This window comes from Meriones unguiculatus, chromosome X (genome assembly GCF_030254825.1).
Source record: "Meriones unguiculatus strain TT.TT164.6M chromosome X, Bangor_MerUng_6.1, whole genome shotgun sequence".
Taxonomy (NCBI): Eukaryota; Metazoa; Chordata; class Mammalia; order Rodentia; family Muridae; genus Meriones; species Meriones unguiculatus.
Genome location: NC_083369.1, coordinates 56,353,503 through 56,380,349, shown reverse-complemented (window position 1 = coordinate 56,380,349; position 26,847 = coordinate 56,353,503). Strand labels below are relative to the sequence as shown.

Sequence of the window (26,847 nt, the reverse complement as noted above, 5' to 3'; positions counted from 1 at the left end):
CACTGTCATATATCAGACTATCTGTACATTCCTTTTTCCCCTCTACAAATAGAGTCATGGTTTAGAATAGATCACAAATTATAGAGCCACACCAATGGGACTCATGTTCAATCTCTGCTTTGTGACAAGTTATTTATTATCTTTGTACCTCAGTTCCTTCATTAATGACAGGGGATTATGTTATATTATCTACTTCATAGGGCTGTTCTGAGGATTAAATAAATTGCTATATGCCAAGTACTTAAAGTTTCTGATACATACTAAATGCCTGTCATTTCTAATGTTTACAAGGAGCTTGTAGAAATATATTTTTTCTTACCATAAATTCAGTCATTTTAGCTGTATAATTCAGTATTTTACTAATATTACTACATGGTGCATTCATCCCCATAAATTAACTACATTTCTGATCTTCACAGGATCCCTTGTTTTTGTTTTCAGTTAAACATTGTTTCTACCTTCAACTGTATACAATCGTCAAACTACTTTCTTGTTCTAGACTTTTCATAGAAACAAAATCATTGTAAAGTCTTTTGGATTGAACACATTTACTACAGAATGTAAGAATCCTCCTGATGGAGCATGGGTGGTACTCGGTTCCATTTTACCGTTGAGTCATGTTCTGTTGTGTGGCTATACCACATTCTGTCTACCCACTTTCCAGGTGATTGGCATTTACTTTGGTTCGAGTTTGGGGCAATTATGAAGAATGCTGCTGTGAGCATTTCCAAAGAAGGCTTTGTGTGGGCATATTCCATGTATTCTTAAACATTTTATTCATTTGTTATACTTTAGGTACTTAGGAAGATAAAAGGTACAAGATGTGTTTATACCGCCCTATGTTTACCTGCAAAATACCATTACTGGTGTTTGTGTTAGAGTCCAGGTTTGAGTTATTGCTTAGTATTTTCATTTCAGACTGAAGGAGTCCTTTTCATATTTATTATATATTAAGCTGATTACAAAAATTCTTTGTGGTTTTTGTTCATCTGAGAATTGCATCAAACATTTTTCACTTTTGAAAAATAGAACTCTTTAAAATATTTTTAGATTTATTTCTTTTACTTTATTTTAAATGTATAAGTATTTTGCTTGGATTTATTTATGTGCATCACATGCATTTGCTAACTCAGGATCTTATCTCCCCCCTCCACAGACCTTGCAGCTGCACTTTTTCCATAGTTAAATCAATTATATTCTGTGCTAACACTGGAACACTACATAAGATAGGTATGACCTTGTATGAAATGTCTTCAAGAGAAATGGTTAGATAGGGATGGAGAGAGAAAAAAAATCCTATAAATAGTCTTGAAAATAAAATAACCAATGAAGTGGGATGCCCAGGAGGGCAAAGTAAAAGCCTATGTAAATCACATCCTCCACAAAACAAGAGTATAAGTAAAAATGATAAAAATAAAATTTTCCAAAAATCTGGGAATTCAATAATCTGAGTAAGATTTATTTTGAAAAAAGAACAGCATTTCTAGCAGAACACTTCATGGCATTTGAGCATGGCCTATTTCCATGTCCCTTCCCCCAATTCCACTGTCACCTTGAAGACCCACAGATACATAATCACAGTACCTGTGATAAGCAGCATTTTTCCAGAGCTCAGAGTGGGCAGATGACAGTTTGGAGCATCTCACAAAGTACCATCAAAAGTATGTGACTATTGGAGCTGTCTTATGGCTCCCTTTTACCAAGTATTTTTTTTTTCTTCACCTGACTCAGAGCTTTTTCCTTGAGGGAGACCCTATCTGTAGTGCAGTTTTCAAAAATAGTCAGCTCCAGCTCTTTAATATGGCTTCTCGGTGAGGTGGCCATACATGTAAAAGAAAGCCCTTGGTGTTAATGATGCACTTCAAAGAGCGCTGATCTATTTCAAGGGATCTGGAAAGCTACCTACAGGTGCAGAGCTGTCTAAATCCCAGGGTGGACCAGAGAAAACAGCCATCTCAGCCAGACTGGAGGCTAGGGCAGAGTTTAAAGCTGTGAATAATAAAGGTGTGCTCCCAGATGGCAGAGGACATCATTGATGCCAAGTGGTGGAGAAATCAGTTTAAGTCATGGCAGGAACTATATTATAAATCTGTAGCTTATCACTAAACAAACTGAGCAGAAACCTACTGCCTAATGGTATAGGTAACATAAAGCTTATAGAATTAGTACTGAAATTACTAAATAAAATAAAAACAAAAATGAGGAAACAAATCACATCTAACTTACTTACTTCCAGAGTGGAAATAAAACATCATTTATTTTGCTGTGGCTAAAAGTATAGCTCTCAGTCCAGTGGAATAGTTCGTTGGGTAAAGATAGTTGCTCTCAAACATGACAGCCTGAGTTCAAGCCTTGGAACTCACATGGTTGAAGGAGAGAACTGACTCACTTAAGTTGCCATCTGACTTTCACATGTGCACACTCAGCACCCTAAATAAATAAATGTAAGAAACCGAGCTCAGCTCCCTTTTGTAAATTGCTCTCAGACTCTTATAAACTCCAAATGGAACATATAGTTTCTTTTGAACATTTTTGCTATTAACTGGTGACCTTTTACATTCATAATTGCACCTAGAAAGATTGGCACGTTTTGAGTTCACATTTTTTTGTAGAGGTTCAGAAAAGAAAACCTTGTGTCTTTGTTACTCAAAAAGTAGTTTATGCAGAGACTGCAAAGAAGAAAATAGTGCTTTAAAAGAAGAGTACAAGAGGAAGAAATTGATGGTCTGCACTTGAAGATGTGACACACCCAAATGTCAGGTGAGGTTCAGAGTAAAAGAAAACACCCTTCTCTGAACAGATATCTTCAGTTATGTTTGTCTTTAGGGCATGACTGTGGTTTCAAAAAAAACATGTCAAATTTTCTGATGATATAGCTAACTAAAATGTAGCAAATGATACTATCAAGATGTTTTGTAAACTGTATCAGTGTTATACAAAAGTTTTCATGGTTGGGACTGGAGAGATGGCTTAGCAGTTAAGAGTATTTTCTACTCTTGGAGAGGACCCAGTTTGGTTCGCAGCACTCACATAGAGGCTCACAACTATTAGTAACTTCAGTTCCAGGGGATCTGACACCCTCTCCTGGCCTCCATGGGCCAAGGCATCCAAGCAATTTGCATACACCCATGCAACCAAAACACCCATAAACATAAAATAAAAAAAAAAAATAATTGCCAGAGGGAGGGTGGAACTGGGAGGAGAAGAGAAGGGCCAATGACCAAGATGTAAACAGATTTAATTAATAAAAAATTGCCTGGGTTATATGTGTCAGAATCACCTGTTAGAGGGAAGAATTGATAGGATTTCAGAGCCTTGTCTCAAAGCTGCAGAATCCCTGGACCATAGAGCTAAGGCTGCATACTTTGAACAGGCACCCCAGGAACTTCTGATACAGAATACAATGTGAGAATCATTGAGTCATGGTATATTTAGATATCGCTTGTCTAGCTAACAGGAACAGCTGGTAACACTGACCATGATCTCAAATGGTATTAATATATGAATGCATATTCACCTTGACCCTGGAGCTGTTATGACTTTGCTAGCTTTTACCCTTCAGCTCATGTAGTTTTTTTAAACTCAGCAGCAAGATACCCTTTTCAGGGCACTGTGAAGTAATGGCTAATGCCTACCTCTATAAACCTCTTCTAAATTAAGTGTTTGATACTGCCTGTAGCTCTTGATTTTACCAGTAGGGAGCACAGTAAGTCTGTTGATCTTAAACTTTGTGAGACAAAGAAATCCAAGATGTTTATTTTCTTCCTTTTAGCATGAGTATCTTTCATTCTAATTGGATAGAAAGAGACAAGGTCCACTTCTGTATGAGGGCAGAAATGTGACCTTCCAGGTTGTAGTATTCATTTTTCAAAGGTACTATAGAGTGAAATCTGTCCAATATCTATGTACAAACAGAAAAATATCTCTTATACAAGTCACTTCATGAGATGAAATTGAGGTCTCCTTTCATATATAATGCAGGTTCTGATTGAGTACTTTAAAATGGAGTGCAACAAGTTGAGAAATGTGTAAAAAAAATGGGAGAGGATGAATTACTAAACTTTTGAGAACAATATACTTTGCTATGTGTAATTGAACACTTGGGGGAAAATGTGAATCCTGATGAAAGCATTCTGTGATTGAAGGTCTTTGTTTCATTTCAGCTATTGAAAACTGCTTAATTTTGATCTACAAAGAATACTGGATGGGAATGGGTTTGGAGGTGTTGGAAATAAGCTAAAATGTGCATCTACTTTCTCTCCTCTTTTCCCAAGTCCCACAAATCAAAATATCTGAGACAAAAATACTACTATACCCTGAAATGAAAACCTGTCTCAGTGTTTTCTTTACAACTTCTCATAAACTTACAGAGAAGGAATGGCTCATTAATAAGATGCCATCAATCAGAAAAACAAGTTTTAGAATAAAAATATACTGAACATAAGACAAATAGACTTTCTGTGAAACAATCTCTCAGTAGTTGAACAAGCTTCATCCTTCAATACCTCAGTATAATACTAGTTCACAACACTTCAGGATGTTGGCTAGTATTTATTGAGTATCCACAATGAATGTGCTGGCAAAGAATAAGCTTTCTTTCTTTCCTTCTTTCTTTCTTTCTTTCTTTCTTTCTTTCTTTCTTCCTTTCTTTATTTCTTTTTTTCTTTCTTTCTGTTTTTGTTTTATTCAAGACAGGATTTCTCTGTGTAGCCATAGCTGTCCTGGAACTTGCTCCATAGACCAAGCTGACCTTGAACTCACAGAGGAGAACCAGTTTCTGTTGGCTGGCCCAAATACTGAGCAAGTTTCAAAGTAATACTTTTTTCTTTATCTTTACTCTGGTGGCTTTAATAAACACTGTAATTTCTCTGAATATAAAGGTTTCTACACTTGGGATTGGTATATAAATTGGTTACAGTCTTTTATACGTTCAAATCTATATTCATTGGGATGACTGATGAACCTGCTGGTGGTACAAAAGAAGATACTGAAAAATATGTGTATATTATTGGCTGTTTTATAGAAAAGAGATTTCCTTGAATGAGAGTAAAATAAAACTTTTTTTCTGCCTTCAATTTTTCACATCTGCTCTGTATGTAATGTGCCATGAGATTTACTCTTTTCTTTTAGACAGGTTTTGATTTTCCATCATGGAGAACACAAAATTTTACCTAGTCAATTTATCATCAAAATAAAACTTCTCTAATGAATATTATCATTTTATAATGGTCTTGCTCCAAAATTTAATGAGTTTTGAGAAGCAAAACCTATATAATAGGCAACGTTCACACCAAGGAATAGATTTCTGGTGAGAAAATGAGTTTATGAGTTGGCAAGCCACCTGAGCTCCTTTGTAAAATAAACAAGCTCAAATCATGTTTTCTATCTCTTGACACTTACACTGCTGCTTTTTCTTTGCTCAACAATGGCTAGGTCCTGTCCCCTAAAGTCCCTTGTCCCTGGCAAATGTTTTTCTCTTGGCTCAATGAAGACTGATAAGGATGTAAGCATGAGTAATATTTTTGTAGCCAATACCTTTGGAAGAATAGCAGAAATACTGCTGTAAGCGGAAAATTCATAATGGCAGATGATAGCATCAATTAGGGAAGTATAAATGTAAACAGTATAATAATATCACTGTCAGATAGAAATCAGCTCAGCACTATGGAATTGCTGGAATCTTTCGGCTGTTGCTGCCATTTGTTTTGGTTGAAGGACTTCTTATGGCTTGATCTGTTTCTTTTGGTTTGACATGCCTGTCTTTTAAAGCTCTTCTACCAAGGACACTAGACATGAGTATGACGTTAAGAAAGTAGAGGAACATAAACAAATACCAAAGTAGCAAGTACACAAATCATATTTACTTCTGTAAATACCAAAAGAGAATATTCATCTAAAGAAATCACAAGTACAGTTATTTGATAAATAGTTTTCATGGGCATTGATTTAAAATGCTCTAGGAGACATTAGAACAGGGCTTCTGTGATGGTAGGGACAATAATTTTTGAATATACACTCATACCTGATTTTGAACATTGAGTCACTTTTCTTTCTTGTTAGAGAACAGCATGCTGTCAGCAAAATTAAGCCCTAGATGAAACTTCTTCAAAAAAGAAAAGCCAAAATGAAATCATTTTAAGGGTATAAATAAAGTAGATTCATGCATTTCCTGAAAGCCCGAATGAGAAGGTCCATATTTATCTCAGTAAGCTTTCAGCGTTAGACTTTAGGAGCCAAAGTGACAGTTTTGGACTCAGCCAGACAGTGAGCCTTATATATAAAAACTCAAAATAGATTTTTCTTTGCCCCTAGTCCTGCCAGAGAGCCATTTTAGGTCTGTAGGAAGGCACTGAGCACACTAATGCACAGTGTCCTTCTGCTGAGTGGAAGCAATGGATGGTTTCACCTCACCTGACTTTTTTTAATTGGAATTTAGATCCACAAAGAATCTGGAAGCTAACACAATATTTCTTTTGATTTCACAGAAGGTATGCCTTTTATTGTTCCCCACCATCCCCTTATACTTAGAATAAAAGGAACTTGAGATTGAAATGCAAAAGGCTGCAGTTTTATAATGGAAATAGATGCCTGGACTGTGGGTAGTCATGGAAACATTCGATCACTCTGGGATTAGAGGCATTCCTCACTGTTGGAATTGTCAGAAGATGAGGAATATGGAAGTGGATTTAAGTAAGATAAGAACATTCATCCCCAGTTTGAACAGATCTCAAGGCTAACTTTTTGTGGTTGTGCTTTTTTATAATCTCCTCTCTTTTTACCTTGTTCTTCTTCTTCTATCTTATTGCCTTCAAAAGTATATATTTACGAGTGTCCCATATACTTTAGATCCCATGCTGAAATACAGAAGATTTAGATTTCATGTGTAGGTAAGAGGGAAAGGGATGATGAGATGACGGGACAAGCAGATTATGAAGCTAAGGTGCTTGAGGATTGCCAAGGGGGAAAGAAATTGTACTGACAGGAAAAAAGGGATGGGAGGTGGCTGTTGAGAGTGATTTGATTAAGGGTATCTTGTATGTATGTTACATTTGAACTTTAATGTAGTAAGTAGCTAGGACAGACCCTCAAGTAAGGAAATGACAATAAACTCTATATGAAACTGGGTGCGGTGGCACATGCCTATAATCCCAGCACTCAGGGAGGCTGAGGCAGGCAGATCTCCATGAGTTCTTGGCTAACCTCATCTACAAATTGAGTCCAGGACAGTCAAGGTTACACTGAAAAAAAAAAGTCTGTCTTGAAACAAACAACAAATAAAATCTATATGTGAAAAGTAAACTTCATGTAAAAGCATTTATGTTAGCTTTAGTCTACAACCTGGGAATTTCATCATGGACAAGTTGTCACAGTTAAGGCTGAGTATGAACTAGACTATAAACATAATTAAGGGGTAGTTTAGGAGGGAGAGTTGGGGACATTTGATAAGATCCTGGCATAGATGATAGAGATATACTTAAATTTCTGCCAGCGGAGAGATTATTTAAAATACTGTATACAGGGGGTTGGAGAGATGGCCCAGCAGTTAAAAGCATTTGCTATTCTTGCAGAGGACTGGAGTTGCATTCCCAGAACACATATGGTGGTTTATAGATAGCTGCATTTAGCTCCATTTTAAGGCTCTTGTGCCCTCTTCAGGCCTCTGAGGGAACTAGGCATGCATACAGTGTATATACATACACACAGGTGAAGCATACGCAGGGAGCTTGGTGGTTCTTTGGTGTTGCTCCTTGTGATTGGGAAGTTGGTATAGGGAAGAGAAGCAGAAGGAAGTGAAGCTGCTCTACCTCTGAGTTGATATGAATGTAGAAGAAGGCATAAAGTCTTTACACAGCACTCAAGGGTGGACAAAACACTATGGCAGGAGTGTGATCACGTGGTCTCCTTTTCCATTCTGGCTTGTACCTAAGCTGAAATACACTAACGTGTGTGGGGTCACTTGCTTATTGTGGTGCTGTTTTTCTTCCCTGTAAACCAAGAGATGGTTTGAATGCTTCTTAAACATGCTTTTTTTCTTTCCCTGTTTGGACTGAATGTCTGCCTCATTAAAGGACTTGTATTTTCCTACTGTGAAATTAGTAGCAGGTTGAGGTATGTTATTTGTTTTCTGTGCCCCACATACTCAAGACTCTGGGTTCGTATTCCATAATGAAGACAGAGACAGGTCGGGGAAGAAAGAGAAAGAAAAGAGGGGAAAATGTGAACTAGAAATTCTGAATCCAAAATTATTACATAGAACACTCTACTTTCTAACATGTATAGGTGTGTATAAGTGTATATATGTGCACATATACCTAGGAAATAAAATTGTAGTTAGTTTTATATACATTCCTATATGTACCATCATGTATACTGGTTCTTATCCTTAGGAAATACCTTCAATTTGATTTGTATCATCCACAGAGCACAGTACCTACTATCCTAGAGACTACCCAATTTTGAGTGTCTCGGCAACTTTAAATCACTGGCTAATCATTAGAAACTGTTAAAAAGAATAATTTATTTAAAAAGATAGCTAACACCACTAAGTTCATATAGTCCCAATTAATCTCATCTTTCACATTTTTCTATTTCAAACATAAAATTATTCCTGTTATAATTGAAGTAGTACAAAAAGTCTGGGACCTTTTAAGTAATTAATAATAAAGGGAACATTGTTAGATATACTTGATTGTACTTTCATTTCATGACTAATAATAATATAAGTATGTTACATATGCTATTAATTAGTAACTTGCTAATACTAAATCAATCTTGGTCATGGATGTTTCTATGTATTTTCTCAATTGTGAAGTAGGAGAATGTGACTTCCTGATCCACAGATACTTTGGTGAGGATTTTATCTGATGGAAATTTCCAGACAGATATCGTACACAATGATGTTTAGTTGAGCAATGAAGGATGTTATCTTCAAATGGAACTACAAGGAATGACAGATTGGCAGAGCATGAATTTTGAAACTTGTGCTTGCAGGGACTTCAAAGTTAACATTACTTTCTACCCATTTTTTTTCTTTCACTTTTGTATTCTTTCTTATTCCTAAGGCAAATATGGGGTAATTGGGAGTTAGTTCTCACCACTCCTTTAAGTAGCAAATTGCTAATTCCTTGTATTTTGGAAGGAAAAAGCCCATTTAATTTTTCACCTCAGTAATTTTTGTATGTCTGTTTCTGTGAATTTTATTTATGGGTCTTTATGTTTCAGAAAATTACCTTGGAACATTATGTAGCCAGAATCTGATCTAAAGAGAAGTCAGATGTGAAGGTTCTAAAATGTTGAATTTGTCCAAAGTTGAGTCCCTGTTCACAGGAGGGAAACCGAAGACCCTTTTTGCTAAGCTAGCTTTCGCCTTTGCTGAGTCTGAGCAGTTAGAATGTTTTAATGTTGGCCTGCTGTGACTCAGCAGTTGCCTGACCAGCAGCTTTATAGACACTTAAGGAACTCCACATTATACCTTTCAGGTAATTAAGCATTGGGACTATGCACAAAAGTTTATGCTTCTATTCATTGTTCCTGGGGACATTTTGTCATTACCCCTTCATTTGTACTTTGTCAGAACAGCACAGTAAAAATATGGGATTTGGAAATGTTACACTCTACCCAAGTCTGTTGATATAGTTCAAACAGGCATCTTGCCATCCATCAGGCAGGTCTATTCTATTTCAATTGCCAGAAGTATTCTCAGCAAACACTTACCCATTGTGTTCAGCAGCAACAACGCCATTGATGATGATGTAGAAGTTTATTAGAACATGAAGAGAGGATAACCTACAAGTAATTCTGGAGGATAGGCTCCTTGGAGGCACATGCCTCATAGGCAGAAACTCATTGAATAGCATGCATTTATTATATGCTGGCTAACAGAAGGTTAAACATTTGACCTCAAACTTCCTATTAGACTCTCCCAAGCATGCGGGCCACCCACCAGTTGCAAGGCATGATGACACGGCAGATGACTCGTCCTCCTTGGTAGCAGTATGGATACGGGTAGTAACCTAATAAAGGTTCACAGACACGGCGGCAGTAGCGGTTACCTCGACGACAGTAAATACAACAATAACCTCTCTCATCCAGCATGAGGTCAAATTCGATTCCATTTTCAGTCTGAAAGAAAACAGTGTTGGAAAGAAAACTCTTTAGAGAGAGGTCCCACCAAACAAGAGAGGGCTTTTGTGCTCTCCCCACCCCCCAAATGTGACTGAGTTGGGAGGCTGGTGAGAAATTAAGTTTTTTAGCCATATCATAGTTGTACAGCTATGCAATCAAGATTCAAAATTGTTTTTGAATGTACTCCTTGGAGAGTACGAAGTGTTTTTTTTTTCTCTTTCTTGTTTTTGGGGGGGTGGTGGTTTTGGTTTTGGTTTTATCGAGACAGGGTTTCTCTGCTGTAGCCTTGGCTCTTCTGGACTGCCTTTGTAGACCAAGCTGACCTCTAACTCAAAGCGATTCTCCTGCTTCTGCCTCAAGTGCAGGGATTACAGGCATGCACCACCGCGCCTGGCTGAGTGCAAGTTTCCTAAATGGTTGTTAAAACTATGATATTTTTTCCAATTGCTTTGAGACAACTTTGTAAGAAGTTTTATGAGAGCTCTTTTATTTCTGCCTTGAAAAATGAGTGCAGTGGATAGCACTCACATAATCATTTACTGGAAGGTCTTCCTCACTTGCTTGTCTGATGTGACGGGTCTTCTCCACCTTTACTTGCGGGACTACCCATTGCTCATTCTGTTCAATTCCTTTTTTTTCATTGGTAGGAAAGTGAAGATCTTCACCATCCTCCTCAAAGTCTTGTAGTTCTGAAACTAAGATAGCAAATACAAAATCGGGATGCCATTACTTTGCAAGCATGAAAGAGAGAAGGGTTTAGAAGAACAAAAGTTTGGGAGAGTTATTTTTGTCTGTCTTTTGACTGGTAAAATTTAGGCATGCATGGCCTGCGTTTCCTAGCTCTTGAAGTGGATAGTCTGAAAACTATTTTGCTTTTCACCAACTTTATTGCTTGTTTGGCATCAGACATTTACTCCTTTTCATAGTAGTAGAGTCAATTGACAACAAGACAAGGGACTTCTGCCTCTCTCAATGCTTTAACTGCAAGTGCTCAAAAATATTTCTTGATTGCATGATTTGACTTGGTGTAAACTGCCCTCCCATCAATTTTCTTTTGTGTCTCACTATTTTTAGATTTATTTTTTACATATACAGACGTTTCACCAGCATGCATGCCTGTGCACCGCATAGGTACAGTGTCCACAGAAGGCAGAAGATGGGGTCAGATAACTTAGAACTTGGGTTGAAAATGGTTGTGAATCACCATGTAGGTACTGGGAGTTGAACCCAGTCCTTTGCAAGAGCAATAAGTGTCCTTAACCACTGAGAAATCTCTCTGCCCCCTACCCCTAGTGTCTCATTTATTTTTAACTTTCGTCTGTGCAAGACTTGCCAAAAGCAAATGTTCCCCCATACTTTTTCACTCTTTTTCTTGTTATCTTACACAATTGTGGTACAATTGTCAAAACTAATAAGTAAGCATTGGTTAATTATCATTAACTGAACTACAGACTTTATTCATCAATATTTCCATTCATGTTCTTTGTTTTTGCAGCATCCAGTCCAGGATAACAGATTGCATTTTATCATCTTTTAAAGCAAAACAAGACAAAAATCTCCAAATAATGCTAATAGAGGCCTACATTGTTACGACTGTCCTGACTTGAGTAATATTACTATACTGTCTTTGTGCAGAGTGAGGGAGGCTAAAGTCTGTTTCAACGTGCCTAGGAACTTGAACTGAAAGTTCTACTTTTCTGCTCTGGACCTCTAACCTTCAATTCCTTTTATGATTCCTCAAATATTCACAAAGAAACTGTATTGCCATGATTGCCCTATATTCTGGAGGAGAATGCCATTTGACATGAGAATTCTTGAGACATGAGTACTGTTTGGTCTCTTTTCTCTCCAGTTCATAAGTTGGTCCCACTGTGGTTTTAAGGAATAGTCTGGTATCCCTGCTGCAATAAATATAGATGTACAAAGAAAGATAGATTAGCTTTCTGCTATCATGGGTCACATTAAGGTGGTATTACCTTTCCTTTCCTGAGATATTTTAAAAGCCTGCAAGCATTAACTTATCTGATGTATAACTTGCACAGTCACCATATATGGTTTCATCCAAGAAGGTATAAACTGATGATTTGTTTTCATAGAAATGTGGTCTCTCAATGCTGGAAACATTAACCTCTTTTTCTTTCTTTCTTTCTTTCTTTCTTTCTTTCTTTCTTTCTTTCTTTCTTTCTTTCTCTCTCTCTCTTTCTCTCTTTTTGAGATAATTGCTTAAGTTGGCCATGAGCTCAAAATTTCCCTGCTTCAGACTCCTGGGCAGTGGGAATATAGGTATGTATCACCATGCTTAGCATGTTAACATCATTGGAAGGAATAGATTTTGGGTAGGATACCATACCTGCTATTAGAGTGGGATTGATCCAGTACATGGTCACATTATCACAAATCTCCAGAATCTTAGAATTTTTCAGGAAGTCTCTGTTTTCAATAGGCTTTTCTGCAGGAACCCAAATTACTGACTGTTCAAAGAAAGTTGTAGTAATTTCTTCATTCTGAAAGAAGAAAGTGGGTCAGGATTGGGATTGAAGAGAAATTAGTGCAGCAATTTAACTGTTATGGAGTGCTGAAAAGCAGTATGTTTTATTCCTTAGTAATGGGTGCAATGCTGGTGTTAGCTGCTGGTGAACTGTCTCCATGTCATGCTGACAGTAGGTTCCCATAGAGAGGCTAATGACTGAATCTTCCTTCTCAGGCTGGAAGCAAGGTTATTCACTAAAATGAGAGCTTTGTCTGCAGCCATTTCTCTTGAAAGACTTTCCATTGTGTTCTGGGCACTACCTGGGCCATACAAGCTTTACTTTGAGCTTCTGCAACTATGAATGATTTACATTTCTCCACTTTAAATGGGTGAATACCTACCTTATTTTACTAGTATAGCTAAGGTTGAACACAATATTTCACCTCAAGCTGAAAATAACTCTTATAATCTAAACTAGTGAGATCTGTTAAATAGCCAATTGACCTATTATCTTGAATTTACAAGGAATTTGTGTTTTCATATTTTAAAATCTTCCATTTATGGAAAATAGACTTATTAATCCCATTCTTTCTAGATGCTTAAGGTTTATCTCACAGAGGACTCTGGCTTACAGAGCTTCACTGTTGTGTTAAAAATACATTCTCTTCCATTTCTAGTGCCAGTAGTAGTTGCCTTGAATATCTATATCTTACTAACTTGTCAATAAGGCTTCATCACTTTACCCCTGCTCTTAATAATGTCTTTTTTTTTTTTTTGGTTGTTTTTACCTCTTTTGGTTCTTCCTGGCTTCATGATTTTTCAGTGTGTTTATTTTCCAAAATATGCCCTTGTATAATTTCTGTCTGAACTATTCACAACTTTAAAGTCCTGGCTCTTTTGTCCTCAAGTCTGTAAAGGCCTTGGAACATATGGAAAGGGATTGGAGAAAAAGAGGTTGGTGTGCATCCTAGCTTTGTTAGCAAACTCGGGGCTATTTAGATAGTGTCTCTGAATGTTTTTCATGTGCATGCCATTGATACAGTGCTGAGTGAAGTACAGAGCAAAAGGGCTTTTTAAATTCATGGCCGCAATTTGTTGCATTAAAAAAAATATCTGTAGTGTGAAAATCAGTTTTCTTGGAGATGAAATAATTTTACTATCATCAGGTGAATACATGTGAAATTTAAGAGATATCACCAAATTAACAAAAGAAAAAATTAGGGCACAGAGAAAACATGGGCATTTTTTTCTATATCACCCCAGAAAAATCCTATTATATCAAGTTAGGCTTTCATTACTGCTTGTCTATACTCAATACACTGTTTTCTGTAAACATTTTCATGATATTTTATATAGTAGCTTTTAAAACATTTTTTTTTTAATGTGTGTTGGGGCACAGGGTACATACCACAGTGTATATGTGGAGGTCAGAGAACAACCTCACTGGAACTGGCTCTCCTTGTGTCATGTAGCTCCTGGTAATTGAACTTCAGCCATCAGGGTTGACTATAGGTGTCTTTACCTGCTGACCTTTCTTTCTGGCTCTATAGTATCTTTTAAGTCCTAATCTTCTTTCTTGTTATGATTGTCCCCATACTAACTAATTTCTGGTAAATTGATCTATTCTTCAGAAGCATCTAGTACAAGATTATTAGAAACAAAAGAAAACTCTACAAAATCTACCACTACCATAGACCTCAGCAGCAAAACATCCTCTCTAGAGATACTTTCTTCTTTTGAGGGGAAATTCTAGGAAAAGGAGTCTGTAACATTTTTAGCCACTGAGATAACAGTAGCATAAAAAAGTTATGTCAGGCCGGGTGTGGTGGTGAATGATCACTGTGAGTTTGAGGTCAGCCTAGTCTACAAAGAGAGTCCAGGACAGCCATTGTTACACAGAGAAACCTTGTCTCCAAAAACAAACAAACAAACAAACAAACAACAAAAAAGGTAACGTGAGAACTAACAATAGCTCTGACTAGTCTTGGGTAAGGAAAAATACTCTAACCCACCAGCATGTAATGAAGGAGATAAACATGTAAGTGACCAGTTGGAAGAACATTAAAAAGAAAGATGGGAGAAAGAAGAAAATGAGATTTCAATGTACATAAACTCCATTATACCATTGCCACCTTAGATTTTCCAGTTGTAAACATAAAAGCAAACTAAATTAAATCAGAAGAACCTCTAGGACTGCAAAGATTGATGCATTTTAGGAAGTGATGACCCATCTCCCATAGTTTCCAAGGATCATTCATTCACTAATTGGAGCAGTGTCCTAGACATCAGTATAGGTTGAAGTTTTCACCTTTGTTTTTGGTTCTTCGGAGGAGCACAGTGGATTATCAAACTAGAACCTCCACATAAAATGGTAAGGTGAATAAGCTGAGTATTGATATGTGACAGAAGTGGTATGACCCCCTTGTAACCTTGGGACTAATTTCTGTTTTAAAACACTATTTTTATTATTTAATTTTAAAATTATTTTATGTGTAAGGTATTTTACCCTCATGTATATCTGTTTCACCAAAAGAAAGCATTAGATCCCCTGTAACTAGAGTTACAGATGATTGTGAGCTACCATATGGATGCTGAGAGTTGAAAACTCGGGTTGTTTGGAATAGTAGCCAGTACTATTAACCTCTGAGCCAGATCTCCAGTCCCTATTTTTATTTTTATTTTGTGTGTGCATGTGCAACTTTGTTGGGATATATGTGTGCTTGAGAATGAAGTTGCCTCTGGAGGCCAGATGTGTTGGATCCCCCTGGAGTAGGCGTTAGAGTTGTGAGCTGACTGATGCATGTTCTGGGAATTGAACTAGGGTCCCTGAGCTATCTCTTCATCCATGAGCTAATTTTCTTAAAGTCTTTCTCATACTCGTGATTGCTTTTGTTCCTCTGATTAATTCCTTTCAGGAACAAAATTACATAGATTTAAAGAAAATATTTTTATTTTGTTTATTTGTGTAGTCACTCTTCAGTTCTAAATCTCAGATCCTATATTGGAATATGGGAATAATAATAGTGCCTATTTACAAGACTGAGGATCCAATGAGAAGAGAGCATTTAGCACAATGATTGGCCAGTAAATGAAGCCACCATCATTTTTCCCCACATACCTCATCGACTTCCTCTTCTGGTTCAGAAAATTCGGGTATCACTTTGATTTGAGTTTTAATAAAACATTTTTGAAGACCTACGAAGTAGATGCCAGTGTATCCCTATAAAAGAGACAAAACAATAATACAATTAGTTTCCTGTAATTGTCATAGTTAATGAGTTCCATGACTTATCAGAGCCCCTGATTAGCAAACTTTGAATTTAAAGGGAAACCTTTATCATAAATGAAATGAAAGTTTAAAGGCTAATTTTTAAATGTTCTTCAATGATTGTAGTATTTTAAGTGGAAAGCCTCAGGAGAAACAGTCAACTCACATTTTTAAAGTCATGGACTTCCAATGTTTCATCAGTGCCATTTCCACTTCTGAATATTTCTGTCCTGGTCATGGGATCAATTTCCATATAAATCTTCTTCTTCTCACCATTGCTGTAGAAAGTGTGCTCCATGTCATAGGTCTGGAAGGCAGAGGAAGGAAAGCAAGCTCTAAGATTGTTTGAGTGTCCCTTCATAAAATGCTTTAACTGAGGCTGCTTTCTGTTTTCAGAGACTTTGTACTGAGGGGTCATCTCAGGATTTTGCCATTGGAATTCTCTAAAATTATAATAAAGTGAGGTGCTTTTTGGTGTTCAGACTGATATGGTACAGGAATCTCTTTTCAGAGTCAGTGTTTTATATTTAAGCCAAATAGCTGAGCTAATTATGAAAAATTCCAACAGTTTTCTTGGCAACCTTGGTTAAGTAGCAAATGACATTCTGCAAACCAGCCTGTAAAGCATTTCCCCCTGTGTTAAGCCTAGGGATCATCTCAAGCCTTTGCTGCTTCCTGAAGCTACTGCTTCCTTTCCTAAGTGTTCCATGATTACTTGCCCCGTCACTTTCTCAGAAATCCATTACATCCAAGAAAGAGATTTGAAAACATTTAGAAGGGTTAGGCATTATTTCCCATATGAAAAATCTTTCAGGATTTTGACAATACCTCAACAAGTCATAGTCTTACCCTGTATTTCTCTTTGTTCTTTAAAATCTAGCACAATCATCTGCCTTTCATTAGACTTCTGTTTTATTGGCTAACCATCCCCACTTGGGTTATTGCTGGGTTCTGTTTTTAAAACTTGATTCCATTGTTTTCAACTTCTGTAGATTCTTCTGTATAGACTTTGGTGACAAAGTGAGGTGCCATAAATTAACAGAATCTTCCAAGGAGAGTGCTTCTGAAAGGCTATTTACCAAGCCTTTTTGAGTGGCTGAAACAAATCCCCAAACTTCCTTCTGCTCTCTAAAAGTGACAATTCTATCACTACAGACCAAGAGTCCCAGTCCCATGACATATTCTATTTCAAGATTAAGCATGTAACCTATAACCTGGATCGTATTTGAGGCTAGAAAAAAATATCAAATCTGGAGGAGTCTGATCTCTGTTGTAAACTATACCACAGTTGATGGTGCCATTTGCAAGTCTATCTCCTCCCCACTGCTTGGAGGCCTTTTCCTGTTGGATTTCTACATATTCATTTGTCCTTCTGAAGAAGCAAGTTGCCTACAGAACCAGTGTTGCTTTCTAATAACAGAGTTCCTAGTGACATCCTCCTTCTTGAGTTTCTACTGGGTTGTGTTCTTTTTGGTGTCTGCTGATGTCTGACAGCATGTTAGTTTAACCTGGTCAAACTTTTCCCAACTCAAGTAGAAAAACAAGTTGGATGGGTTTGTGGAAACAAGTGCTACTTCAAGCATGAAAAGTCTGCTGGAGCCACTGAAAAGAAAACAGAGACAAAGCCATTTTTACCTCCTTGAAGCCCTGTAGGGCCTTAGACATAGGTAGTAGTTATTTGCTGAATAAGTATCATCACCAACAACACATTCTTATCTTCCCAAAGGAATGTCTTGAAGATTAGCAAGGTCTTTTAAAGGTAATGAAAAGAATATTAAGAGCACTTCAGCTACTGCTGAGTTTACTTGGGAAGGACAACATTCTTAGTGACAGGTAGAAAACTCCTTTAAACTTGTCATTTGCTTCTGCTTCTAAAAATTCCTGCTTGCATCCAGCTAGAGAAAAGAAGATTCTAGGTATGGAAAAAACAAAAAGAGCTTTCAGTCAGTTGGCTGACTTAAGCAAAGGACAAAGGCTTCCACTTCAGACACGGCTTTGTCAGGTTTCCCAATAGGGGGGCAGTTTCTTTAGAAATACTAACCATTGTGGAAACAAATGTTGGCAGTGTTAGCCACTAGGGCCTGGGTTGGGGTGTTTGTTTCATCAGCACCACTGATGGATTATTGCATGGAAAAATTGGGTTAGAGACTAGGGGATTTTGGACTGTGGCCTTCCTGGGCAAAAGAAAGAGAAATGCAGACTGTGTTTTCAATCATCAGTAGAAGACTATGGGACTGTGTTGGTGACATTTAAATTTTTAGTGTACTGCTGTGGAATGAGTTTTCCTGCACTGTTGGCAATGCGTTTTACTTGGACTCCTTTCTGGATGAGTACTATTGGAAATTGCCAAGCTCAGCAGATCTTCACTACTTTCAACATTTAACATCTCTGCAAAGAATTGGGTTGTTTGTTTGTTTTGTTGTTGTTATTTGGTGAGGGAAGAGACATCCGTGTTAATTGCACCTATTAATCAGCATGTTGATTTTGTGTTAGCAATGGCAGCTTCTTAGAGTGAGATCAGAATGACTTCATTTGTGTATGAAACCTAAGTGTGTGGGAGGGTGTAGGACTAGAGAACTACATATTCTCCCAGGTGGAATTCTGCTATCAAAGGTGTCCTTTTGAAGCAGACTGTCTTTTGTCCAGGAGAATGATGCCAATGACTTACTTTGGACTGTGTGGGGTTAGGTTTGAGTAAATCCAGACACAGTGTCTCACTCAGGTCCCCGTGGAGCACACTGCTTGGGTAATGGCTATGCAAGCTTCACTGGCCCGTATGAAGACTGAGCTCATGACTTTGGCATCAGCAGTACTTTGCTGTCTACTAAGCTCTCTGGCTCCTGGGTTGAAGTGCCTTCTGGAAAGGAGGAACTAAATGGCTTTGTCCTGTCCAGGAACAAACTAAAGCAGAGACAGGATGGCTGACCTTAGAAAGGTGTGAGTGGCCTCCAAGCATCTCTCTTCAGTCTCTGCCCCCAACTTATCTTTATTCCAGGAGAGGCAGAGCAAGAACAGCATGTGATATGAAGTATGCCCTTGCCAAATTGATGAATAAAAGAGGCCCCTTTCTGGTATTTTCATACCCTGTTCCCTTTGCACCCTCATAGCCTTTTTTTCCATGCCTTTCTCATTTCCATCTGTCCTGTCTCCTGTCTAGACAACCAGGAATCTGCCAGTGCTTTAGGGATCTTATGTAAGAGAAGAAACTAATCTGACAAATGAGTTTACATTTAGGTATTACTAATCGAAAAAACATTCATCAATTTGAAAAGTTGAATGCATGCTTCACTCAAAGAAATGAAGTTACAATGATACATTTTAGGTACTGTGACAACAGGAGCAGGAGATACTCTGGAGGATGTCAAAGGCATCTTTCCAACAGAATCCAAATGGGTTTTTACTGGCTTCATGATGGTCAGACTATTGGAATAGGACAGAGAAGCCAGCGGGATAGTGGGTGTATGGTTAAATTCAGGCATTGTGTAAGAAGACCACACTGACAAAATATGGGGAAACACAAATCAATTTTTCTTCCCTGTCTGGGAATTCTGTTCTCAGTCCAGTTAAATCCTCCATCTGGGCAGCCAATTAGTCCTAACTTCCTCCAATGTGCACACTATTCTGTTTTCCTGTCTCTGTTTTTGACACTCTCTGAGATCAGAAAAGAAAAGTTTTTTGTTTATCCTATGTTATAGGTCTATATAAGTGAGTATATACCATGTGTGTCTTTCTCCTTCCGGGATACCTCACTCAGAATGATCTTTTCTAGATCCCATCATGATGACAGAGGGAGGGTGGGACTGGGAGGGAATGACGGAGGGGGATACAGCTGGGATACAAAGTTAATAAAATGTAACTAAAAATAAAAATAAAAAAGAAAGGTTTTTGTAAAGAGTAAAGTTGACTCACACCTTGGTGTGATGGATCTGTTTGGGGGCAAGCAGCTTTAGCTTGTCCTGACAGGGATTTGAGGACATTTGGCTTAGGTTTGTTTTTTGAAACCTGTGATTAATCTAGCTGGACTTTTTTTTTCCACCTTCATCCTTTACTGTCTGTTTATGAGGTACATTCTCCAAAGGTGAAATGCATGCTCAGAATAGTTGGCTAGCAGGGTTTAAGCTAGAAAAAAAGGGAAGAGAAAACATTGTACCATATTATTACCTATCTAGTCTATGATAATTAAAAGACTTCTGGGTATTTCTCTACCAACACAGTGATGACAGATTATTTCTTATGCATATTTGGACTTCTGTATCTTCAATCACTAGCTCTCAGTCCTGAAAAAATTGAGATAAGCAGCCAGACATTCCTCTTTAAAAGAAAGAAAGAAGGAAAGAAAGAAAGGAAGGAAGGAAAGAAGGAAGGAAGAAAGGAAGAAAGAAAGATAGAAACAAGGAAGGAAGGAAAGAATGAATGAAAGAAAGAAAGCAAGAAAGAAAGAAAGGAAGGAAGGAAGATAGAAAGAAGGAAGGAAGGAAAGGAAGGAAGGAAGGAAGGAAGGAAGGAAGGAAAAGAAAGAAAAGGCCATTTCTTTTGTTTACAAACGAGCTAATTGGGAAGTTTTTCTGTATACATAATCCTCTTCCCAATTCCCAAATTTGTTGGAAAACAGCAAAGAATCCTCAGAAAAAGTTCTAGTGTTAATGTTAGTCCTTCCACCTACAAGTTTTGTGACTGTATTAAATGTCTCTGAAGGTTCAGTCCCTACTTGCATCCCCTTTCTTCTTTTTTGTTTTTGCTTTTTGACACAGGATTTCTCTGTGTAGCCTTGGCTATCTTGGAATCGATTTGTAGACCAGGTTGGCCTCAAACTTACAGAGATCTGCTTGCCTCTGCCTCCCAGAATGCTGAGATTACAGGTGTGTGCCACCGCACCCAGATTTGCATCCCCTTATGGGTAGTTGGGAAATCCAATTTTTCTCACATTTGGTCTGGTACTTCTCAGGTTGCATGTTAGGTTGCAACTACCTGTTGATCACTTGGGCTCCTTCTCCCTATACCTCTGTCTGAAGGCTGTATAGCTTGTGCCAGATAAAAGCACTCAGTGAAATAAATACAACCTTATGGTAATCAGAATCTAGCATCATATAATTTGTAAGAGCTACCCCTGAATAGTCCAAAATGACAACTGGCCCAGTAAGGATTGTTGTACATGGGTAAATTTGGGTCTCATAAAGAAAAGAAAATGAAGAGATGCCTTCTTTTCCCAAATTCTGATGTGGCAGCATCTGTTGAAACACAGTTCCCTTGCTTAAGAGATTCTAGCTACCTTTTCAGTTTTCCCTTCTCCACTGCTATGTTTCAACCATCAGACTGTAGTGTTAAGTGCTTATGCAATCTAGAGAGAAGAATAGTCCCATTGTGTGCCTAGAAATGAATGAAAAAAGTTGGCTTGGGGCTAATTCTAGTAGTAGAAAAATATGAGGAAAGTTTGGGTTCAGACTTGGCAAGGAAGTACTTCTTTTGTACAAAGGATTTTCAGCTTAGAAAATGCTCTTGGGTGTGAAACATGAATAAGACTGTTTCAGTGGTCTTCTACAATTGAGGTCACATGGGTAAGAGCAAATGTTTGCCTATTTTCATGATCCATTACCTCTCATCTTGTGCAGCTATAATGTGGAATTTGAAGGAGCATCTTCAAGAATATGCTGATTGCTGGGGAGGGGGTTATCACTTCCCAGCATCCCTAAAAAAATTCACCACATAGTTCTGATGTATGCTAGGAAACACAACATTTCTTTTAAATAACTTATGTTTCTGTCTCATTCCACAAAGATTTGGAAGGATGCTGTACAAAATCTGTGCTGTGTTTATAAGAGTTTCTGGTTTGTTTTCTTCATGTTGCTTTGATTAGTTGAGGAACTGGCTTCTAATTCTTTCAAGTTCAATTTGGAACACAGGTAACTTTCAGTAAGAGTATTTTTGCAGCAAGCCTGCTTCATGCATCCTAAGGATGCATGCTTAGAAGTGGCTCCTCAACATGGTGCCCCCTCAAAGTCTCTGAAACTTGTTTGGTTAGGAAATCTGAACACAGAGCCTTATGGACTTGGCTTTCCTCGAGTCTCTTCAAATCACTTAGGTATGGCTGTGGTTCAGGATGCCTAGGGTCTGGAAAGAAGAACAGCAGCTCACTCAGAGTTGATTGTCCTTTAATTTTGACTTATTTTTCTCCTGGATGTGTGTGTATGTGTGTGTGTGCGTGCACTCACAGGCATGCTTGAGGTATACTAGGAATCAAATACTGCTTACTCCCTTTTGAGATCAGGAATTTGAATCTTTTCTGCATATGAAGATGGGAGGGAAGGGAAAAACTCAGTAGCATGGAAATGTCAACACCAGATGTAGAATGTTAAATAAGCACTGTTTATTATAAACAGATGTTGAAAAGAAAAACACAAAGGAGTGTTGTGGGGGCTGGAAGAGCAAACACTGAGAGCTTGGAGAAAGCCTCAGGACAACACAGGTATCACTACAATCAATAAGCACAAAAGCATCAATAAATCTCTCTACCAAAGGCCGCACTAATCCCACAGGCATTTAAAGCAAAGTCCAGAAGACTGTGGGTTTTACTTTGTTAATCAGAGTTTCATTACAGCCTGTACTCTTGAGGAGAGAGGCTTAAATTTGTAAAAGATATTTGATCATTTTCCTCTGGAAATATTCTTCCTAGACTAATCTGACTATTTATATTTTCCCTGGATTCTTAACTACTAGGATACAGGCCTAGTCAGTCTTGGTCACAGGAACATGGCTAGCCTCCTAAGACCCTTGTTTGGGACTTAGAAGGTAGTGTTTGATTGAATAAAGAATCCATACTCCTGATTTTGTTCCCAACCTGATTTTGTGGTGAAGGCCAGGACTCATATATGAAAGACAGTATATTGCAACTTCCTCTTTGAATAGCAAATAAATAGTATTTGTTCATGGTAGAACAACTTAAATGTCTTTGTTTGTTTGTTTGTTTTGAGATAGGGTTTCTCTGTGTAGCCTTGGCTGTCCTGAACTGGCTTTGTAGACCAGGCTGGCAGCAATCCACCGTCCTCTGCTTCTCTGAGTGCTGGGATTAAAGGAGTTCACTACTATGCCTGGCTACATAACATCTTTTATCTCCATACCCTCATAATAACTTTGAGCTCTCACTTACACTCATTTTGGTGAAAATGTATATTCTAAGACAAATTGCTTCATGGGAGCTTTGATTTTTTTGTCTTTTAAAATAAACTTTAACAAGCAGTATATCCCACATGTATGCACAAACTGAGCTTTTGTTGTTTGATTGGTTTCAGAAATTAGAAAGTTATTTTTTGAAATCACATTTAAAAGAACTGGAATGGGAAACAAAGATAACATAATCAGAAGGTAAGGGAGATCAAGAATGCAGGTAGGAAGGATGAATTCTTACAAGATAAAGACAAGATCTCCTGAGTCATTTATTATGTCATTTATTATGGCATTGAGGCAAATGCCACTGTAAGATGGTATTTGTACTGGTAGAATGGCATTTATAGTGCCATTGAATACAAGAAAACAAAAAAGGCTGTGTGGTATTTGTTCAGACAGGTATCTATGAATGGTCAAAAAGATTAGGTACCTACCATATTCAATGAAGGCATTATACTTGCAGTGACTGAAATGATTTATGGTACTGTACTCATATAATTTCCAACTTTGGGGGTAGCATATCACTTCAGGAAAAAGCTAAGTGATACTGTAAATTATTGTACTGGAATGAATATTGACTCTTGGTTAGTTTTCTGATGTTGGTTGCTTTGCATACCTTGCTAGCCTTAACATAATTGGATTCTCTAGAAAGACATCTGAATAGTAAATAGTTCAAAAACAGTAGGGCATTGGGGTTGGGCTAATAGGAGCTGGTGATGCCTGAAAACCTTTCTGGAACATGATGTAAATAAAAAGGCAAACAAATAAGTAGGCTTGTTCGCTCTCCTTCCCACTTAAGCTTTATAAGGTATCCTTTGACAAATAAATGCAAACAGATATTGCAGCAGAGGTGGAGTATCCCAAGGTAGCTATGACTGTTTTTGTTTGAACACTTAGGGAATTTATTTTCTTTTTCTCCTCCTTCGTCTCTCTTTCCCCATGAACTCTTTGCTCCTATTGCTTCTTTGGCTCCTAATGGTCCATGCCAACCTATTTTCTTCTTGTCTCATTTTTCCTCCTGGATCTTTTTCTTTCCTTTCTTACATCTGCTACCAAGTAGATATGAGGATCTCATGACAAAAAAAAAAAAAATTAACAGCAACACCTGCAGGAGCTGCAGCAACAACAATGACCCACAAAGAAAGAAAGAGAGATATGTCAAAGCCAGGAACCCATCTTCATGGGCTAATTGTCATTCAAATGGAAATTGTTAAGAAGAAAGGACTATGATTTTTATTTGGGTCACATCTAAACTTGCCAATTACATGGGAGCCCAGGAATAACAATAATGTGGGAGCATGGGGATACAAGCTACAATGGCAACTAAGCTTCTCTAAATGACTTCAATATTAGAAGGTTTCTGACAGATCTGTGATTACTCATTTTGTGTTGCTTATATTTACCTACGGCATTACTGTGTCACTGGGACAGTGGTTGTGACTGCTGAGGAGCTGAAAGGCTCTAGTTCTGGTTAAGCAACAAATAATTCTGCACTCAGATATGATAATTGCTTCTTTTAAAAAGGACATTGCTGTCTGTCCTCACAGCAGATGTATTAAGTCAGAACATAATCACTGAAAATCATTTGCTACCATTTAGGGTGGTTTTTTTTCTTATGTGGTTGTTTGGCTACTTTTCCATCAGTTTCTGCCCAGATAATGGAAAGAAAGATGGAAAGTATTTTTTTCTTTCTTACAGTAAAAAAAAAAAAAAAAAAAAAAAAAGTTTTCAGGAGATTTAACTCCTTAAAGTCAACCATAAAGGAGTGAGTAAATTTACTCCTGTCACTACTAACCAAAATGCAGAACACAATTTCCCCTCACCCTAAATAAGCAAATGAAAGAAAAACCTTGATTCTATTTTCTATTCCCCCAAATGAATAAAAAAACATTAAGAGAGTTTTCACTTTCAGATTAATTTACATGTAAATCACTAGTTAAATTCAATCAGTCTCAGAAAAAAAATACTGGATACTTTTCTGTTACTTACTTTCTTGGATACCTCCGGCCAGAAGTGTTTGCTCCCCCAAAACAGGACAATTAGAGTTAAAGCCAGGACACCAAACACCAGTCCACAAATCTTAAGTGATTTACATATCTTCTTGGATTTCAAAGCTTCTGCCTAAGCAAAGAACAGAAAGAATGAAACAATACACAATAACTCTCAAAAAAGCAAGCCATAATTCAAAGTCTCCTTCTATTTCACTTTCTAATGCTCACTTTGCAATACGATAAATCTGGGAAACCACGCTTCTGCTCAAAAGGGAAATATATGAATCAACTTACATTTAGAATGTGACAGTCCTCACAGTTCTCTGGAGGAGTCTTTGCCATGGTCTCCCAGCACACGATGCTCTTTCCCTGCCTTGAGAGGACTGAGAGACCACTGCTGAGGTGGAGTTGCAAGTGAGTCGGCTAACAGATGCCAGAGGAGATGCTGAATTTATATGGCTCAAATATGTCATACCAGAAGCAGAGGGAGCCCAGGGGGCTCCTGTGCTGCGATTTGTTACATAGATATACCCATATATGTATATAACTTCTGTGCACAGAATTCTATCCAGAATGGCAAACACAGAAGGGTATAATGAAAACTATTGTCCTGGGGGTTGGGTTGGAAGGGGATCAAGCCTAGGACACATTGAAATGATTTTTCACTATGAACTTAAAATACCAGAGGCAATGCATGCTGTACACCCCAGAAATAAGCAAACAGAGCAAAAGAGGGAACAAAGTTCTAATGTCAATTCCATGCAATTAAACAAATATTTATTGCAGGAATATTAAGTATTAGGTACTTTCCTGGGTGCTGGAGAGTCTGAAATGAAGATGAACCTGTGTCTTATTATATAAGAATACTCAGAGTGCCAAGGGTATCATGTATTTTATTAATTATAATTAAAACCAGAATAAAATGAAGAGAATTGTGAGCTTTCTGTCTTCATCTCATTTTTATGATTATTTTCCTCTTCTTTAGTTTGTCCCGCAATGCTGTTATATTGTATTTTTTTATGATTTTCTTACTTTAACATATATTGCTTAAATGATCTTATCCAATCCTGAAGTTAATATGTCACTTATTTAGCAATGCAATCCAAATCTGTACCTGTAACCCAGTTCTGTCTTTTACTTTCAAAGCCGTTTGAACATCTCAAACATTTTTTTCTTTTTTATTTTCTTTATTATTTTTAAAATATAAATCCCCCCATAAGCCCCTCCCTCCTCCCCTCCCGGTCTCACCCTCCCCCCCTTTCTGCATGCATGCCCCTCCCCAAGTCCACTGATAGGGGAGGTTCTCCTCTCCTTCTTTCTGATCTTAGTCTATCAGTTCTCATCAGAAGTGGCTGTTTTGTCAGGGTTCTAGGTTATCTCCATGAATAGTTCTTGGTTGGAGTATGAGTCTCTGGGAAGTTCCCTGTGTTCAAATTTTCTTATTCTGTTGCTCTCCTTGTGGAGTTTCTGTCCTCTCCAGCTCTTACTATTTCCCACTTCTTACATAAAATTCCATTCACTCTGCCCAACAGTTGGCCATCAGGCTCAGCATCTGCTTTGACAGTCTGCACGGCAGAGGCTTTCAGAGGCCCTCTGTGGCAGGTTCCTAGGTTGTTTCCTGTTTTCTTTTTCTTCTGATGTCCATCCTCTTTGCCTTTCATCTCAAACATTTTTATCTGGATATAACACAGAAAATACAAACTCAATATAATACTTATCAAACTCTTTCGTTTTTAACACTTCTCTCCCCCAACTTACTTTCTTTCCCATAATCCTAATATTAGTTGGTGACTACAATTAGTTTTCAGCCTACCAAACAAAGTACTGAAGAA

General features: G+C 37.7%; 1 protein-coding gene across 1 annotated transcript; it reads right to left on the bottom strand.

The window, feature by feature from the left end:
* Positions 1 to 9,741: 9,741 nt before the first annotated feature.
* Positions 9,742 to 25,555, bottom strand: Tnmd (tenomodulin). The gene is made up of 7 exons (XM_021626651.2): positions 25,310 to 25,555; positions 25,014 to 25,145; positions 16,030 to 16,170; positions 15,714 to 15,815; positions 12,476 to 12,629; positions 10,654 to 10,820; positions 9,742 to 10,122 (listed from the first exon to the last, which is right to left on the bottom strand). The coding sequence occupies exons 1-7, from the start codon at positions 25,355 to 25,357 to the stop codon at positions 9,913 to 9,915; spliced, it is 954 nt and encodes a 317-aa protein (XP_021482326.1). The 5' UTR covers positions 25,358 to 25,555; the 3' UTR covers positions 9,742 to 9,912.
* Positions 25,556 to 26,847: the final 1,292 nt, after the last annotated feature.

Excerpts from the sequence above, each read along its gene's own strand:
- Tnmd (XM_021626651.2), bottom strand. The coding sequence starts at position 25,357 with ATGGCAAAGACTCCTCCAGAGAACTGTGAGGACTGTCACATTCTAAAT. Across the intron at positions 25,146-25,309 it reads AGGACTGTCACATTCTAAAT|GCAGAAGCTTTGAAATCCAA; the intron begins GTAAGTTGATTC and ends TTCTTTGCTTAG. Across the intron at positions 10,821-12,475 it reads CAATCCCACTCTAATAGCAG|TTTCAGAACTACAAGACTTT; the intron begins GTATGGTATCCT and ends TTGCTATCTTAG.